The 15,722-nt window shown below is 38.3% G+C and overlaps 1 protein-coding gene across 1 annotated transcript in view; it reads right to left on the bottom strand.

Annotated features, from left to right (window-relative positions):
* Positions 1–3,706: 3,706 nt before the first annotated feature.
* The window catches only part of ttll7 (tubulin tyrosine ligase-like family, member 7), a 59,364-nt gene continuing 47,348 nt past the window's right edge, over positions 3,707–15,722 (bottom strand). Inside the window, exons 19-21 of the mRNA XM_060881727.1 lie at positions 10,483–10,643; positions 8,856–9,032; positions 3,707–5,105 (exon numbers count right to left, since the gene is read on the bottom strand). Coding sequence (XP_060737710.1) covers positions 4,997–5,105; positions 8,856–9,032; positions 10,483–10,643 — 447 coding nt within the window. The 3' untranslated portion in view covers positions 3,707–4,996. The remainder of the gene's footprint in view (positions 5,106–8,855; positions 9,033–10,482; positions 10,644–15,722) is intronic.

The following is a 15,722-nucleotide window of genomic DNA, read 5'->3' as shown; positions in this document are numbered from 1 at the left end:
TGTGGTTTGAAAGCTGATTGATTAATTAGGTGTGTTTTGAAAGCTGATTGATTAATTGGGTGTGTTTTGAAAGCAAATATTCACAAGGGGCTAATATTTTTGACCACCCCATTTTCACTATATTTGATTATAAAGCAAGCCTAAAAATGTATTTTATATTCCAAAATGTACCAAAAGCTACTAAATAGCACTGGCGAATGTTTGATTATATCAAGTTTTATCAATGCTGCAAACATTGGAAAGATCTTTAGGAAAATGTTCCAAAATTCCTGGGGGGCTAATAATTTTGGCCTCAACTGTATTTAGAATAAATATTAAATTACATTCAGAACACACAAGTTCTGAGTTGATTTTTACTCATTAAGCTGTGAATACATTAGACAGGAAAAAAAACTCACTGAAGGTGTACCTGCTGGTCAATAGACCACTGCTCTGCACTGGAATGAGGTCACAGACCCACCTGTTGAACTTAATCGGCTTCCCGATTTCCAGAACCTCTGCTTGGCACTCTTGAACCAGAGCCCAAAAAGCTTCAAATCTTCTGACTCTGAGCAGAGCTTAACCTAATTTTTGACTTCCAGTGGAGGCTGGCCAGATTTACTGATTGGCATGAGGTCCAAAGACAGTTGTAGCAGTGGCAAGTAAGAATGCATGAGCTTATGTAAATGGAAAGAATAAATAGAGAAAGTCCTACTGATTGAAAACTATCCAAGTTTTGTTTCTTTTCTTTTTTTTCAGTACCAGCTTTAGCCTGGTCAGAGTCACAGTGGATCCAGAGGCTACCAGGAACACTATAAATGAAGCAGGAACAAACTCAATCCATCACATGGACAAGCATGGTTCTGGGAGGAAGGATGAAACTAAAGAACCCAGAGGAAACCCACATTTTCGAACTGTAAAAAGCTTTACACTTCCTAAAGGCTTCACTTCCCTGCTTATGACCCTCTGTTGTAATGATCCACATATTACCTTAATGAGGGTCCCTATTGGAATAACATAAAAACTTTTTTTCTAATTGTGTTCATATTCAGAAATTTTAATCTTTTAAAGATTTTTTCTTTTTTTCTTTTTGCATATTCAGTGAAACAAGAGCCTATTAAAAGAATTTTTGACCAACAGCTTGAAAAATGTGAGCTCCTTCTCTGAGAAAAAATTCTGTCTGATTCACAGCTTCAAACCTGAGCAAATTTAGCTAGAACATGTTTGACCTTACAGTTGCGTGAACATGTCAGATATGAGGAAAATATTCATAAAGAGGGGAGTGAGGTCTAGGAATGGAGCAAAGGTTTAAACCCTGGTTATATACGGTTTATTTATGGTTCACACTGACCTTCTGTTGCTCATCTTATGATTCTATCCAACATTTTCTGAAATACAGAGAACACTCTGACAGCCCTTATTGTGCACTGTTGGGCTGAACAGAATTAAGCATGCCTGTGAATAACCATCAATTCAGAAAATGACTGCGCTCAGCATACTGTGGCTTTGAAAACAAGGTGAAAAGAATGTGGACTTGATTTCCATTAACATGATGAGTACAAAATGAGTTTTCTCTATGAAAGAAAAAAAAACCTAAACAAATGAAAGCTTTTTAAACAAAATAAATACCTTGTTTCCTCGCAGCTACAGACAAGAAACTTTCCAGAGCAAGTAGTATGCTTTGATAAAATTAATTACAATCAGAACAAACAAAATAGTTATTCTGCAATTATTTCAAATGAATTAAATCTGAAACCTAGAAGACGAGATGCGAAGAAAATGTGTGAAGCAAGATTCCATTCAATAGGTTCAGAAGTGTTTTTGCAACTTAAATAATTGTGTACTCCTTCTTACCAAGCCTATGGAGGTTAACCAATCAGTGTGAGGTGGGAAAGTCCTCTTACCCAAGCTACTTGTGATCTTTAGATCAATACTTGCATGTGAGTCAACATCAGGAAACTGTCCTTAAAGTCTCACGATATCTTGACAGCATAAAGAATGGGAGACTGGAGGGCAAAGTTAGAGCACTTTGTCAATGGATCAATCTGTTTCCATTTGCTTAAGCGTCCCTCAAGATGATTCTTGATCCAAAGGTAACCATGCAGAATTACAGCTTAGAAATACAGCTAGCACATCTAATTAGCTAGATTCAGCAAAGGTAAGCCTCAAGTGCATTGGCATGCAACATCAAGGTGGGAGAGTGATAGAGTCTGTCTGGTCTCTGAGCGAGCAGACAGCTGTTTGTTCCCTGAGCTCAGCAGTAGACTAATGGGCAGAGCAGCTCTGTCTCATGTCTCTGAGCCTGGCTGGAGGGGATATATTGATAATCTCCACGAGGATGTCTCAATCCCCACAAGAACTCCCAGACCAGTCTCCTGGGAACAGTTGGTCTTTCTACTCTGACACTGTCATACCACTGAGAAGGAGCAGTGGGGCTCCTTCCTGCCTTTTGAAGCGCCCCAAGTGGTAGAGAGAAAGAGGAAGTGAGTGATCCAGCTCTCCAGATCCAAGCCCCAGCTGTTTCAGAAGTGCTAATTTGGCCTCAACAAGGAGCTTGTGAATGTGCTATTTTTCCTGGTTCAGGGCAGGCAGGCAAGCTCAATCTTTAATCTATCACTTTTATTGAAAGTGTAGTACATGAAGATAGCTATATCTGTAGATCTATTATCTCAGCACACTCAGATGATGGTCTTTGGGGCAGTCACTAGAGTTCCATGCTGCACGTCATCCTAGTTCTGGAACAGTTGAGAGCTCTTTGTAAGCTAAGCTCGGGACTTAGGGTCCAGTCAGGAGTGGAAAAATTATATCAGGAAAAATACAGTACTCTTAACATTCTCTTACAATGTTCATTCAGAAAGCATCTTTCCAAGGCAATGTGGTGTCAACTGATATTTAAGTCATGTAAAACTAAAAAAAAAAGACATGCTTGATAATAATAACTGGAATAACGGCCTAACGTTATAAATTAGGCCATTGGTTATCTTATTTTCACGATTAAAGCCCCTTATGAAGGATTTCTGTCCTTTTGACTTACAGGATTAAAACAAATAGGTTTTCGCATTCACCCAGGACATGATCAGAGACAGGCATGATATTAACAAGACCTGTAAGTGGGTCACTGGTCAGATCCTACATAGTGTCCACACTCCAGGGCAGGTGCAGCTCGGTTCCCACTTGCTGACCATGCTGGGTGACAAGGATTTAACACCAGAGGGCAGGGGAATAGTCCTCAAGTTTCTGAGTGAGTTACTTAGATAGCACCGCCATTGTTCAAGGAAGAATTTCAAGGTCATGACTCTACAGCACTACACTTGACAGATAGAAGGAGAGAGGGATGTAGGGGGAGGGAATGCAGAGACGAGAAAAAGATGGCTAGCAGCCTGGAATTGAGTACACTAGTGTAAATAAGGGATAGGATCACATCTATTCCCCTGACCATGAGTCATGACTTGACACGACAAGGTTAGTGAGGTTGCTCTTCTGAGTTTTCACATGAGACGGGGTGGAATGATGCAGAGTGTCAGTTTTATGCACGTTGACAAGTGTGTTGCACATATGTGTCAGTTATTTAGATATTCTCAAGATCGCTCGTGTTACAACAACATTAGAAGAGAGAACAAAAAGCAAAGACAAAATTGCCATTCAATTCAGTGGGCAGAAAATCAAAAGAGACAAAGACAACTTAATAATATTTACACAGATAAAATAAATCTAGAACCACCAGTCTTTTATTGCTGTTAAACTTAAAAATCTTTATCTAGAATGAACATGAATGAAATCCAGGCATAGTGAATTGACACTAAGGGATAGGAGGGGAAAAAAATAGCATACAGGATTCTTAGCATAAAGTTATCGGCATATTCATTAAAAAGGACTGCTGAAGGACATAACCAAAAACATCCTGCATTAGCATTTTTTACGGAATACAATCTACCTGAAAATTAGCTACCAGGAGCTTTTTCAAATTGAAATTCTAACACTACCTACTGTCATACGGAGCATTCTAATTACTCACTAACCTCAATTTAGAAGCCATTAACACATTCCTGTTTGTGCTTAGACTTGGCACGCCACAATCTGCACTGGCACTTGCATACAGGCTGAGAAAATGCAGGGCATTGCTGCTAAAACACAAACATGGCAGTTTAGCATAGACCTATGTTACTTTAAAACTCATTCTCATACCTTTAGTATATCACAGAAAACCCTAATGAATAAAACCTAATAAATAAAAAACCTAATACATACAATTTACACAAAATGAAAATAGGCTTTAAAACACTTAAGTTAGTAGTGCATGTAAATGAAATCATTTCAAAGAAAATAAATAGCATAAATAAGTTCAAGTATTTCTGATGTGCAGTGATTTGCCCTTCGTCAGCTGAAAACATCTCATTTTGAAGTGTAGGCATAAACATGTGTACGTCGGCTGCAGCAGTGCAGAATTGTACTCTCTTCTCTGAGAGGCATGTTTTCAGAAGACCTTCCTTCATTCTTCAAGTAGTTTTACAGAACCTTTCTGTACCTCTAAATTCTTCTTACTACTACATACTGTGGCAAACTGTAATAAAATCATGTAAGAAAAACAGCACCGGCCATTGGCAAACGTTGCAAGCAGCGATAAAGAAAAACAGCATTGTATGTTATCTTTCTTTAACAATGAGCATAAACACAAATCCCATTCCATCTAAATTTCACTGAAACATTCACTGTTATTGACAGAATTGTTTTGCAAGTCCTGGACATAAATCCATGATGGGGAATCATAATTTACAGTATAATAAAGGATATAACTGAACAGCAAATTTTTTTTCTTTTTTTACACGAGATCCACGGGCACAAGCCGAACTCAAGGGAGGGACTGCCCAACGTCTGCCTCCGATGTACCAATGACTACATCTAAAAAAGCGGACTGGCAAAACCCCTTTTTGCATGCTTTCAGAGTTAGCGTATCCCCAAGGAGGGGAGGCATCTTTGCCCCTTTCCTCCCCAGGAGGCGGCGAGTGTCCAAGGTGGATTAGAAGTGGCCCATGCGGGTGGTGAAAAGACTACGGGAGGCCACGTTCCGGCTCGAGCTGGAGGAAGGCCACTTGATGATGAACTGGGAGGTCACTGGCACCAGATACCTACACACACAGAGAAATGGGAAACAGGGACCGGGGATGGACAGGAGATGTGAAAGCAGGATTAGAGCTGCAAAAGGTCAAATGAGGAGATCAGACTGCGTTAGCAATTTGACAACATAAAGCAAACCCACCCAGCTACCCCCCTACTGTCCAACCCAACACGTTCAACCTCTCTGTTTTCCCCTGATCCCTTCTTGTAAGTGCCGTCTGTTTTTAATGATGAGTGACATTTTGCATCTTCACTCGGGCAGCTGAACAAGCTTCGTGTTAATAGACTGGCGGAGGACACTGTTTAACATCAATGCTGGTTAAATCTATCTAACAGGAGAAGGATGTCCGAAAGTAGATACAGACTCAGATAATTAAGGCCTGAAATGAGACGTAGAGGTGAACCAACTGAGACATAAGATGACCCACATAGGATAGCTGTTCTTATCTCATCACAGATTGTTAATGAGGGCATTTAAATTGTTTGTTCATTAAAAGGTAGTGAAAGCTAACACAATGGTTTGCTTTAACCAAAAACCTGGTTAGTGCAATTTGTCAGTAAAAAAAAATCAACTGTAATGGTAACTGTAAAATAACCCCTGGGCTTGTCACTGTAACTTGTGACAGTTTCCTTGTATAATATCCCCAGGACAAATTAGCCATGCTGCTTCTTCTAAGTATACTAAAAAAGATTTGCTCTGAGGGCTTCTGCTGCATTGCCGCCATACCCAGGAGACTTGTGAAAAGTCAAATTAACTTCATTTAGTTCAAGAAGAATGCCCTTGAAACTGCTCAAGAGTACTGCTAGTGCTTGTAAAGCAGATATTTTAGAATGTAGATTAACTTCTGTACATCCAACCCATTCACCAAACTGCAGTAATAAATGGAGGGAAAAGACACATTTGTTTTCATCAAAGTTAATTTTTCTCATTTATTACCGTATATGCCATATATAAATGTCACTATTTGAGAATATGCACCGTTTTATCAAGTAGTGACATTAATTAGACACTTAGTTGGATCTACAGTCATTTAAAATGTATGCCAGTCATTTAAGAAATGAGATTTTAGATTTTTATTCAATTTTAGGAGCTATTCACATGAAAATCCATGTAATTCCAAATGGGGTTCACAAATATTTTGCCAGCCAAAGGTGCCATTCCCATATAAGTCTCTGACAAAGGTGTCTGTTTAAGGATGCATGTAAAGGGGCTCCGTTACTCAGAGTCCAATCAAGCTGCCGGCAATATTTAATTGGGCCTCTATAATGCTTCCACCAGGTCCTTGGCTTTTGATCACTGAGTAGTTCTTAGGAAAACCTGCCAACCGAAAGCCCCCTGAGAGCCAGCAGCTGTCTAACTGTATTTTTCTTTTTTGAGAATGTGCAGGTCTTCCTAATTATACACAATGACTTGGAGATCTGCACGTATCTCCAGTCAGTTTGCATGTTTAAAGTATATGTTCTGTAGTCCTGCCACACTGTACTGCAGAATATTGATGGGGAAAATAAATAAATAAATCAGACTGGTTATATGATGTGATATGAGACTTGATATATACTGTATATATATATATATATATATATATATATATATATATATATATATATATATATATACACACACACACACACATATATATATACTGCATATATATTATATATATATATACACACACACACACATATATACTGCATATATATATATATATATATATATATATATATATATATATATATATATATATATATATATATATATATTACATTTTAAAGTATCGTATTCATTAAAAAAAGTAAATGTTTACAATTTATTACATTTGAATTTGTAAACTGTCATTATAGTGTTAAAAAAAATTGGACCGTAAAAAATCCACTTAATTTCAAACAAGCATCATATATTCTAAGATCGATCTCAATAGGAATGACTGGAATGATGGTTTGCAGCCTACATCCTTTTAGAAATGCATCTTAGACAGTCACTCAGAGAGTCTGTCTCTGCCACCCTGATGGCTCTGGACCCTGTGTCTCTCCACTGGCCAAGACTGGCAAGTGGAGGCAGATGTAGGACAGGCAGCGTATGGGTGCAGGTAGGGGGGCAACGCACATGCCAGAGAGGAGGATGAGTGGCTGTTGAAAGGAGGGGGGGGTCACCAGCAATATGGTGCCATGCCCCTACTCAGACATCATTTTCCTAACGAGGCAAAGCATATGCCGGCTAAGTGAAAAGTCTAATCTGTCATCCCCCTGCTCCGTTCTGCCACTGAGCCGTCAATGAGGCATGTCCTGGGAAAGATATGGAAGTGCGCGTCATGCACCATGCAGTGAAACTGTTGCGATTCGCTGTGACGAATGAGCGGGTGCTTGTTGCCATGGTAAGTGGAGAGGATGGAGGAATGGCTGGCTTGCTTTCTTAGAAAACTTTTTTTTTTAGTCAGTCAGCACCCCCTCCAAGATGCCATGTTTAGAGACAAGCGAGCAAAAGTGGCAAACAGGTGCATGAGGGTGGGTGGTTAAGGTCTGGACAGACTGGAGATATGGAGGGAGGGGTTGATCCATAATCAAGAGTAGAAAGACCTGCGTCAAGGAGTGAGAGGGTAGAAGAGGAAGGGGTCGAGCCACGAGACGAGACTGGTCCGGCTGCCGAGGGCGAGCTTCACCGCAAGTCCGCAAGTCACCGCAAGAGCAGAAAGACAGGGTCATAGTTTTAATGTGGGAGCTGAAAATGTTGGAGGCCATGCCCATACAAAGCTTTAATCTTTAAGGAAGGATATAAATTTCTCAAGTCAGTAAATATTTTAGTGAATACTAGCATCAGAATAATATATATGAATGTTGGAACAAATGAAGTGTTAGCACAAAATCTGAAACTTCAGTCCTTGGCCAGAGTCCAGTAAAATTTCACAGCTCTAACACACCTAATAAACTTGGTAGTTAAATGCTAAGTTGAATTAGGTGTCTTTGAGCAAGGATAACACTGAACCAGAACTGGACTCCAACACAGTGGAAAAAAACAAAAACACAAATGAAGCATGTTTGATTGACTTAAATAAGTATACAGCTGAACACAAGTGTTTGATTTATCATGCATACTTTTGACATGCTTTATTCACACTTAATTTTTATAAATGGGAAATGAAATATTGTATGGGCAGGACCTTGGTATAGACTTGAGTCAAGTACAGTGAAGCAAAAATACATGCTGGAAAGTCAGAGAGTTTAAAATAGAAATACATGAACCTATTGCACGTAAACATTTTTAAAAAATCCAAACATCTGGATTTGGATTACACCTTAATTTTTGGATTACACCTTGTGATTACGCAGCTGTTAGCAAACGCTGAGTTCACCTGCAATTAATTGTCTCATTTGTTTAGAATGAAACAATTAATTGATAGCCTTTAATTTTACATTACATTCTAACTAAAAGCAAAAACATTGTGCTATATATTACAACCAAACGCCTGTTAGAATATATAGGTATAAATAAATAAATCCCCAGGCTGTGCACAAGCTTTTAAGATTATTTCGCACTGGCTCATCTCTTTTATAATTGAATTAGCTGCGCCTCAGGGGGCCTACTAAGTTAAGTGATAATCTGAGGGTCATTCTTTCCTGTTCACAGCTTCTCCTGTGCAGCTGAAAAGTCAGATATGCCACTTCCCAGCCATGTCCCCGTGAACTTTGCTACACAGGGGACCGAGGTGGAACAGATGGAAAAGAGAGGCGTGGAGGAAAAAGAAAGTCTGAATGGAGGGATTTACCTGGGGTCATCCCACTCCGGGTTGAGTCCGGTCAGCGACCCGTGCGACTCCACTACGAACTTGTAAACTATGAGCAGGCAGTCACGGCACAGCTGCACCAAGCGCTGGCAGCACTGCAACTCCTGTGGTGTCACCACATCGCTGCTCTTGCTGAAGATGCTCTCCCATGATGACCTGCTGTTGGTCCAAGCATGTACAAGCAAAAAAAGGATCTTAATACAAAAGGTTCCAAAAAGAATTCAGTAAACACCCCAGGACTTCTGTCTCACCAGATGCTTTGATGAATGAGTGTCAAAAAAAATTCAAAGGCCCTGGTCCTCAGCGTGGGCTGAATAAAAGGGAAAATATTGAGCTAAAATAATGTCTTTTTCTTTTCAAAGTCGTTGGACAGCAGCAGTGATTGTGTTTGATTGTGGAGATGAAGGAATATAATGGCTGGGGATCTGAGAGTACATTACAGGCGAGGAGGCCTTCACAATGCTCCCATGCTGGGCTTTCCTCTGAGCACTAGCTGCCCACAGACCTCCTGCATGCACCGGGCCTTGATTAAATGGCAGCAGCATGGGGTGCTTAGCACCATCACTAATCCCCTAGTGCCATGCATACTCTCATTAAGTTAAAATAAACCTGGGTGGTTACATATCTCTATATCTGTCAATTATACGTACAAGTGGGTTGTTGAAAAACCTTGTAGACCCACTACACTACCCACACAAGAAATGAATAGAAGAATACTTCTGGGATTTTATGTATTTCTTTGTTGTCCTAACGGTCAAGAAACACAAAACAATTCTTGGTTGGCTTGTCAATTTAAATGCTGTTAAAGACAATTACATGTACACAATAGAATTTTCATTTTCATTCATGCAATTATCCAATAAGACAGTCACACAGCAGCAGAGCAATACATAAAACATGCAGATAAAGAGCTACAGGTTCATTAAACTGAATGGCTGAAGAGTGGAAAAACATAGCATGTTTTTTTTTTAATTTTTAAATCACTGTCCTAAGATTCCCGGTTGACTGAAGTGGAACTTGATGTGGTCTTGTGCTGTTGTTGTCCATCTCTCACATTAATGAGCCACCCTCATTTTGCCACCCACAGAAATGCTGCTTGTTTTTTGTACTATTCTGTGTAATCTCAAGAGACTGCTATGTGTAAACCCCAGGAGATCAGCAGTTTCTGAAATAATCAAACCAACCAGTCTGGCATTAACAATCATGACACACTCAAAGTCAATGAGAAGGGTAAATTGTGGAGAGACTTCTTCAGTGATGTTTGATGTTAAAATTAACTGAAGCTCTTAAGATGTATTTGCATGATTTTATGCTTTGTGCTGCTGTGACCTGATTAGCTGACTGGATAATTTAATGAATTTGCAGGTGTACATATTTTGCTATTAAAGTGGCCGATAAGTGAAAGCACCCTTTTGAATCTCTGTGAAAATGTCTATAAATCGCTGCTGAATTAACCTAGATACTTCACCAACAAATGAAAACATTTCATACAATAACGTTACTAATCATTTTCTGGACGAGTGTTACAAATAATCTTTAAGTCAAAAGAGGAGTTCAGCCAATCATCTTGTTTATTTGCTCTGTATCTGAATTATGAAGTGTCCCTTACCCCGAGCTGCAGAAACAGTTCCACAGGCCTTGACCATGGCTCCAGAGCAGGCGGCTGAAGACACGGTTAAAAAGGCGGTAGAGACGTAAACTGTCAATGTCAGGCTCCCTCCAGATCCTCTGGAGCAATGAACGAACATTTGTGCGGACGATGTCCAGGACCTTAACGTATGAAGCACATAGATGAGAACAAATGAATGGCACTACAGAATCTAAGCAAGCATATACAATTAAAATTATTCACAGAATATTTTTTTCACTTTCTATAGTCACAATCAAAAGACTCAAGAATGCAGATTTGGTGCAGGTCTAATCAATCGATGAGGTCTGTAATGAGGGCTAGAGAGGGGGAAATATGGATAGGCAGGTGCAAAGACTGAATAGAGTGATTGGAGTGCAAGGCTGAAAGATAAGTACTAGAATGTCATGCTCAGGCTAAACTCAGGCTAAACACGTTGAAGAACCCTAACAGTCCCACAGGCTGATTTTTCAGGCAATTTTCTGTCATGTGACACTCAAGCTCTAAAAGATCTTCTGTTGGAAATTCTCTGCAGTGTGATCTTTTATATTTCAAGCTAATATTCAGCATGACAATGACCATCACTGAAAATAATCAGACCTTCTTTATATTTTTCATGTCAATCTTGCACTATAGATTTCACAGAGTAGGTACAAGTCTAAGAAAAGGTTTTGAACAGAAGTCTTTTAAAGTTATCCTAATTATCTATAGGGCTGTATTGAAAATTGGCAAATTATATTCAAAATATGATCCGGTTGATACCTGGAGAAAATGACTCACATTTAGATTTGTGTAAGTTTTCTAGCCAGTTTGTTCAGGTTACTGTAATTTGCTGCATGCACTTCATGCTTTCACAATTTTTACCACCTTTACAAGCACCAGCTAGATAAAGAAACATGCTGTCACGTGAAAAAGACAAATAACTGCAAATGTCATTTAGACTAATGTCATAACATACAGTTAACAAGGCAACATTGAGAAAAATCTTAAATCCTTAAATAGACTGTGTCTAATTCTAATGATTAGTTCTATTCCCATCTTTGCAAATGATTCTAAAATTAGCAGTTTGGGTTCTATCTACATTAACTCGCTGCCAGCCTAATTAACACTTGACACATACCACAGTTACTACATCATTACTACTACTATATACCACATTTCCTAACTATCACAGATGCAAGCCAAATGAAGAAAGTCTTTTTTTTTACAGAATAAACTAGAAGGGTATTAAGCGTACCAGAATTTGAGGGTTTAGTGACGACTAAAATGTTTTGCTGTTGTATATAATTGCATTGGATGTATGGACAATTCATGATTATTTGTCATAATGGCATATTTATATATTAATTGTACATGTTAATGCTGCACAAAGCTTCAATTCCAGGGTGATATAATGTGGTTACATTATATATATTCTATTAATAACTGTGAAAATGCCAATAATGCTGAGTAATAACATGGATTTTTGGCTCAAACGGTTCTGAGCTCAGAATATAGATGTGAAAAATGTTGGAATGGATGCCTCTATGAATACAGTCATGCAGAAATATAGAGCCATATTTTGACATTGGTTATTTATGAAAAAGGCACATAATCCTTTACATTCTTAATAACACCAAGAACCTCATAAGAACCAAACAAATATTGTAGGTGCTCCATTTGCTCAAATCTTTTATCCTGGATCAATGAACTGCTTGAGATCACACCACAGTAAAAATGTAATAAACATCTGAAACGCACATAACTTCTCTTTTTCCCCAGCCACACCAGCTCAACATTTGTCACTGTATACTGTACTGTACTGTATACTGTATAACTACGTATATCCAGGTAACCAGTGGATTTCTACTCTCCAGTATGCTCTGAGCATCAACAACTGATGGGGACAAACTGATCAAAACTGGACAAATAAAGACCAGAAAAATGTATGCCTGGTGTGATGAATCTTGATTTCTGCTGAGGCACACAGATTACAGGGTCAGACTTACAGCATTGGTCCTAACAGCATTAATTCATAGATTCAACCAACCTTATGTCAACAGTCCAGACTGGTGAAGGTGGTGTAATGATGTAGGGAAGGTTTTCTTGGCACGATTGGGACATGTTAATACCAATTAATCATGGCTTGAATGCCACAGACTGTTTGAGTATTGTTGCTGACAATGTGTATCCCTTCATAACCACAATTTACCATCTTCTATTATCTACTTCCAGTATTAAAAGGCACCATGTCACAAAAGCAAAATGAGTTTAAAACTGATTTTATGAACATAACAATGAGTTCAGTGTTCTTCGGTGGCCTTTTCAGTCGCTTGATCTGAATCCAGTAGGACACCTTTGGGATGTGGTAGAGGAGAAGATTTGAATGATGTAATCATGTCAACATGGAGCAGAATCTCAAACAAATGCTTCCAAAATCTTGGAATAGATCTTCAAAACTTTCAGGCTGTTTTCAGAGCCTAATCATGTGCCCAGGGTGCATTTTATACAGAGGGGTTCAAAAGACTGAGACCAAAATGAATCTGGGGTTTTAGTTTTTCATTGTAAATTGAAACTAAACAGAAGATTTTGATTTTTTAAATGTTGAAAACAAAGAAAATAAATCTATTCTAAATCCCTATCTGAATCCCTATCTGAAATCTTTCAATGATTTTATTTCACACAAATCACCGTCAATAAAATAAAATGTTATGTTCAAATATTTACAATAGTGGTTTATATTTAAATGGTGGAAGGTGAATATGGACTCCGTCCAGGGTGTATCCTGCCTTCATGCCCGATGACGCCTGAGATAGGCACAGGCTCCCCGTGACCCGAGGTAGATCGGATAAGCGGTAGAAGATGAATGAATGAAGGTGAATATGGGTTACATTAGTACATAACAGATTTGATGGGTGTCAACTCAATCTCTAATCCAGTAATTAGCCAGCTCATTTCAATCTGCAGCGTGCTTCACAAACCACACAGAAGTTAACAATATTCTAGTCTGAGAATAAGGCAGAGGAGACTGACACTTATCAAGGAAATGCTGGTTCATTATTTGGTGCTGGCTGTTGCAGCAAGGTGAATGAAGCGGTTATACATTGGGACACGACAGGAGCACAGTGTATGTACAGCCCTACTGGCAGCCAACTGTGAGAGGCCAGGATGTACTGCCATGATCTGATATAGAGACAGCAGCTGTTACTTAGCAACCCAGCAGTACAGGATTCTCACAGTAATTCACCCCATTATACTTAACATAACACTAGAGAACACAAATAACTGCCTCTACCAAACTTTAGGCTATTTTGCATAAGAAAAATAAATATGATTTCATGGATCCAGAGTTTAAGAGTTATCAAACCAAAAATGAAAAGAGATTAGTGCATTAGTGCATAAAAAAAATGCTACTACTTCCACCACCACTAATAATAATAATAATAATAATAATAATAATAATAATAGTAATAATAATAATAATAATAATAATAATAATAACAATAATAGATTTGATGTTGTTGTTATACCTTTTATTATCAACAGGCTCATTAAACTAGTTGCTTTATTCCAAAAAGATGCAGAGCTGAACAGAGCTGATTATATCATTCCAAGAAAAGCTGCCCTCACTCTGCCATACTCAGTTGACAAAGCCCCAAAATGCACGCTCGTTAGAATGGAATAAAAACTCAGGCTGGTTATTTTGGAATGACAAATCCAAGTGACAAGTCCATATAACAGCAGTCTTACATTGCAATGGCAAAGTGTAAGAACCTTCTGACATTTCACCACTCTGAGAAGGACTAAGAATGCTGACATAACAGTTCTTAATAAATTAGCAATATTTTTCAAAATTTGTTACCTCATCAGAAAATACTGCACAATGCGAATTTCCGTCCATTCAAACATTTGAGGGACAAAAAAAATCTAATTAAGCTTATTCTGGAGTGCTTATACTGTAGAGAAGTGGGAATGTCGAATCTGATTCCAGGCAATTGCGTTAACTTTAACTTAAGCATGTTTCTAAATTTTTAGTCCATACATTACTCTGGAGTATTCAAGAACAGGAAACTCTCCTGTATGCTCAATAAATAGCATCAGTGAATAAATAACATACTACTTAATCTACTGTATAATCTATAAATAGTGAAGGACAAATAAATAAGATATTATGATATCAACAATGCAAACAGTCAAGAAAACAGTTGTATCCCAATCTATCATACTCGTATGAAGTGATTAATGCTCCTGTAAGCAATTCTAGCACGTCTCCCTACCTAGAGTTAACCACCTAAGTTGAAGTCAGCCAAGAAAATTTCTCTTTAAACCCTTTCTCCAAAGACTGGCACTTGCACAAAGCCAAATGGGTTACAAACTTAATTTCATGTGAACGTAAAATTAATATATTATCATCACACTGCAAGAAATTGGAGAATTAGCTTTAGAGACTTTTTTTTGGGTTGGTTCTCATCCTTTTAACTCCTTTTAAGCAAAATATATTCACTAAGCTAAATATAACTAGATGTTTTATAGATACTGCTATATAGATTGTACAGACAGAAATATGTGGTGGTCTGAGAATTTTTCCACGATGCGCCTGCACTGTTACCTCATCTAAACAAATTGGTTAAAACAAACGAATAAAAAAAGGTTATAAATAGAAATTTATTAATCAGCATTAATCAGTGATTGTTTTCATAAGGCATGTTAGCATTAACAGAGATCAGTTTGAGTGAAAAGAGGATGATAATGAGGCTCAAAAAAGCCATGAGTGCCTTTTTACCTCAGGTGATTAGACAGAGACTGATGCGGATGATGCTGATAATCAAAGAGCAACTGAATTAGACTAAAATTTGGCAGGGATGCTTTTTTTTTTCCCCCTAAGTAGATTAGGTTACAAATGTAGTGAAGAGGAATGGACCCAATAAATGGGATTTTCCTGACTTTCAGTTTTGGAAGTATCTAGATTTTAAATTGCTATAAGTTGCAAATGAGACATGTGCAGAGAAGACACCAGTCACTTCAGGAAAGCCTATTTTTCAAAATGAAACACAGCAAAAAATATGAAGCAGTCACAAAAGCTAGTGTCGTGCTCAAGCCCTTTCCACTCTCAGGTGGAATATTCAGTTGACTGTCAGCACTGCTTCCATGTCAAATCCATAAAGTTTCCACTTTATGAGTGCACGTGTATGCATAAAACAATTAACAGGCAGACCACATCATATGATTGAATAATACAACAA

This window comes from Tachysurus vachellii, chromosome 1 (assembly GCF_030014155.1).
Source record: "Tachysurus vachellii isolate PV-2020 chromosome 1, HZAU_Pvac_v1, whole genome shotgun sequence".
NCBI classification, from domain to species: domain Eukaryota; kingdom Metazoa; phylum Chordata; class Actinopteri; order Siluriformes; family Bagridae; genus Tachysurus; species Tachysurus vachellii.
Note: the sequence above shows the minus strand (reverse complement) of the source record. Positions and strands in the feature narration are given on the sequence as shown.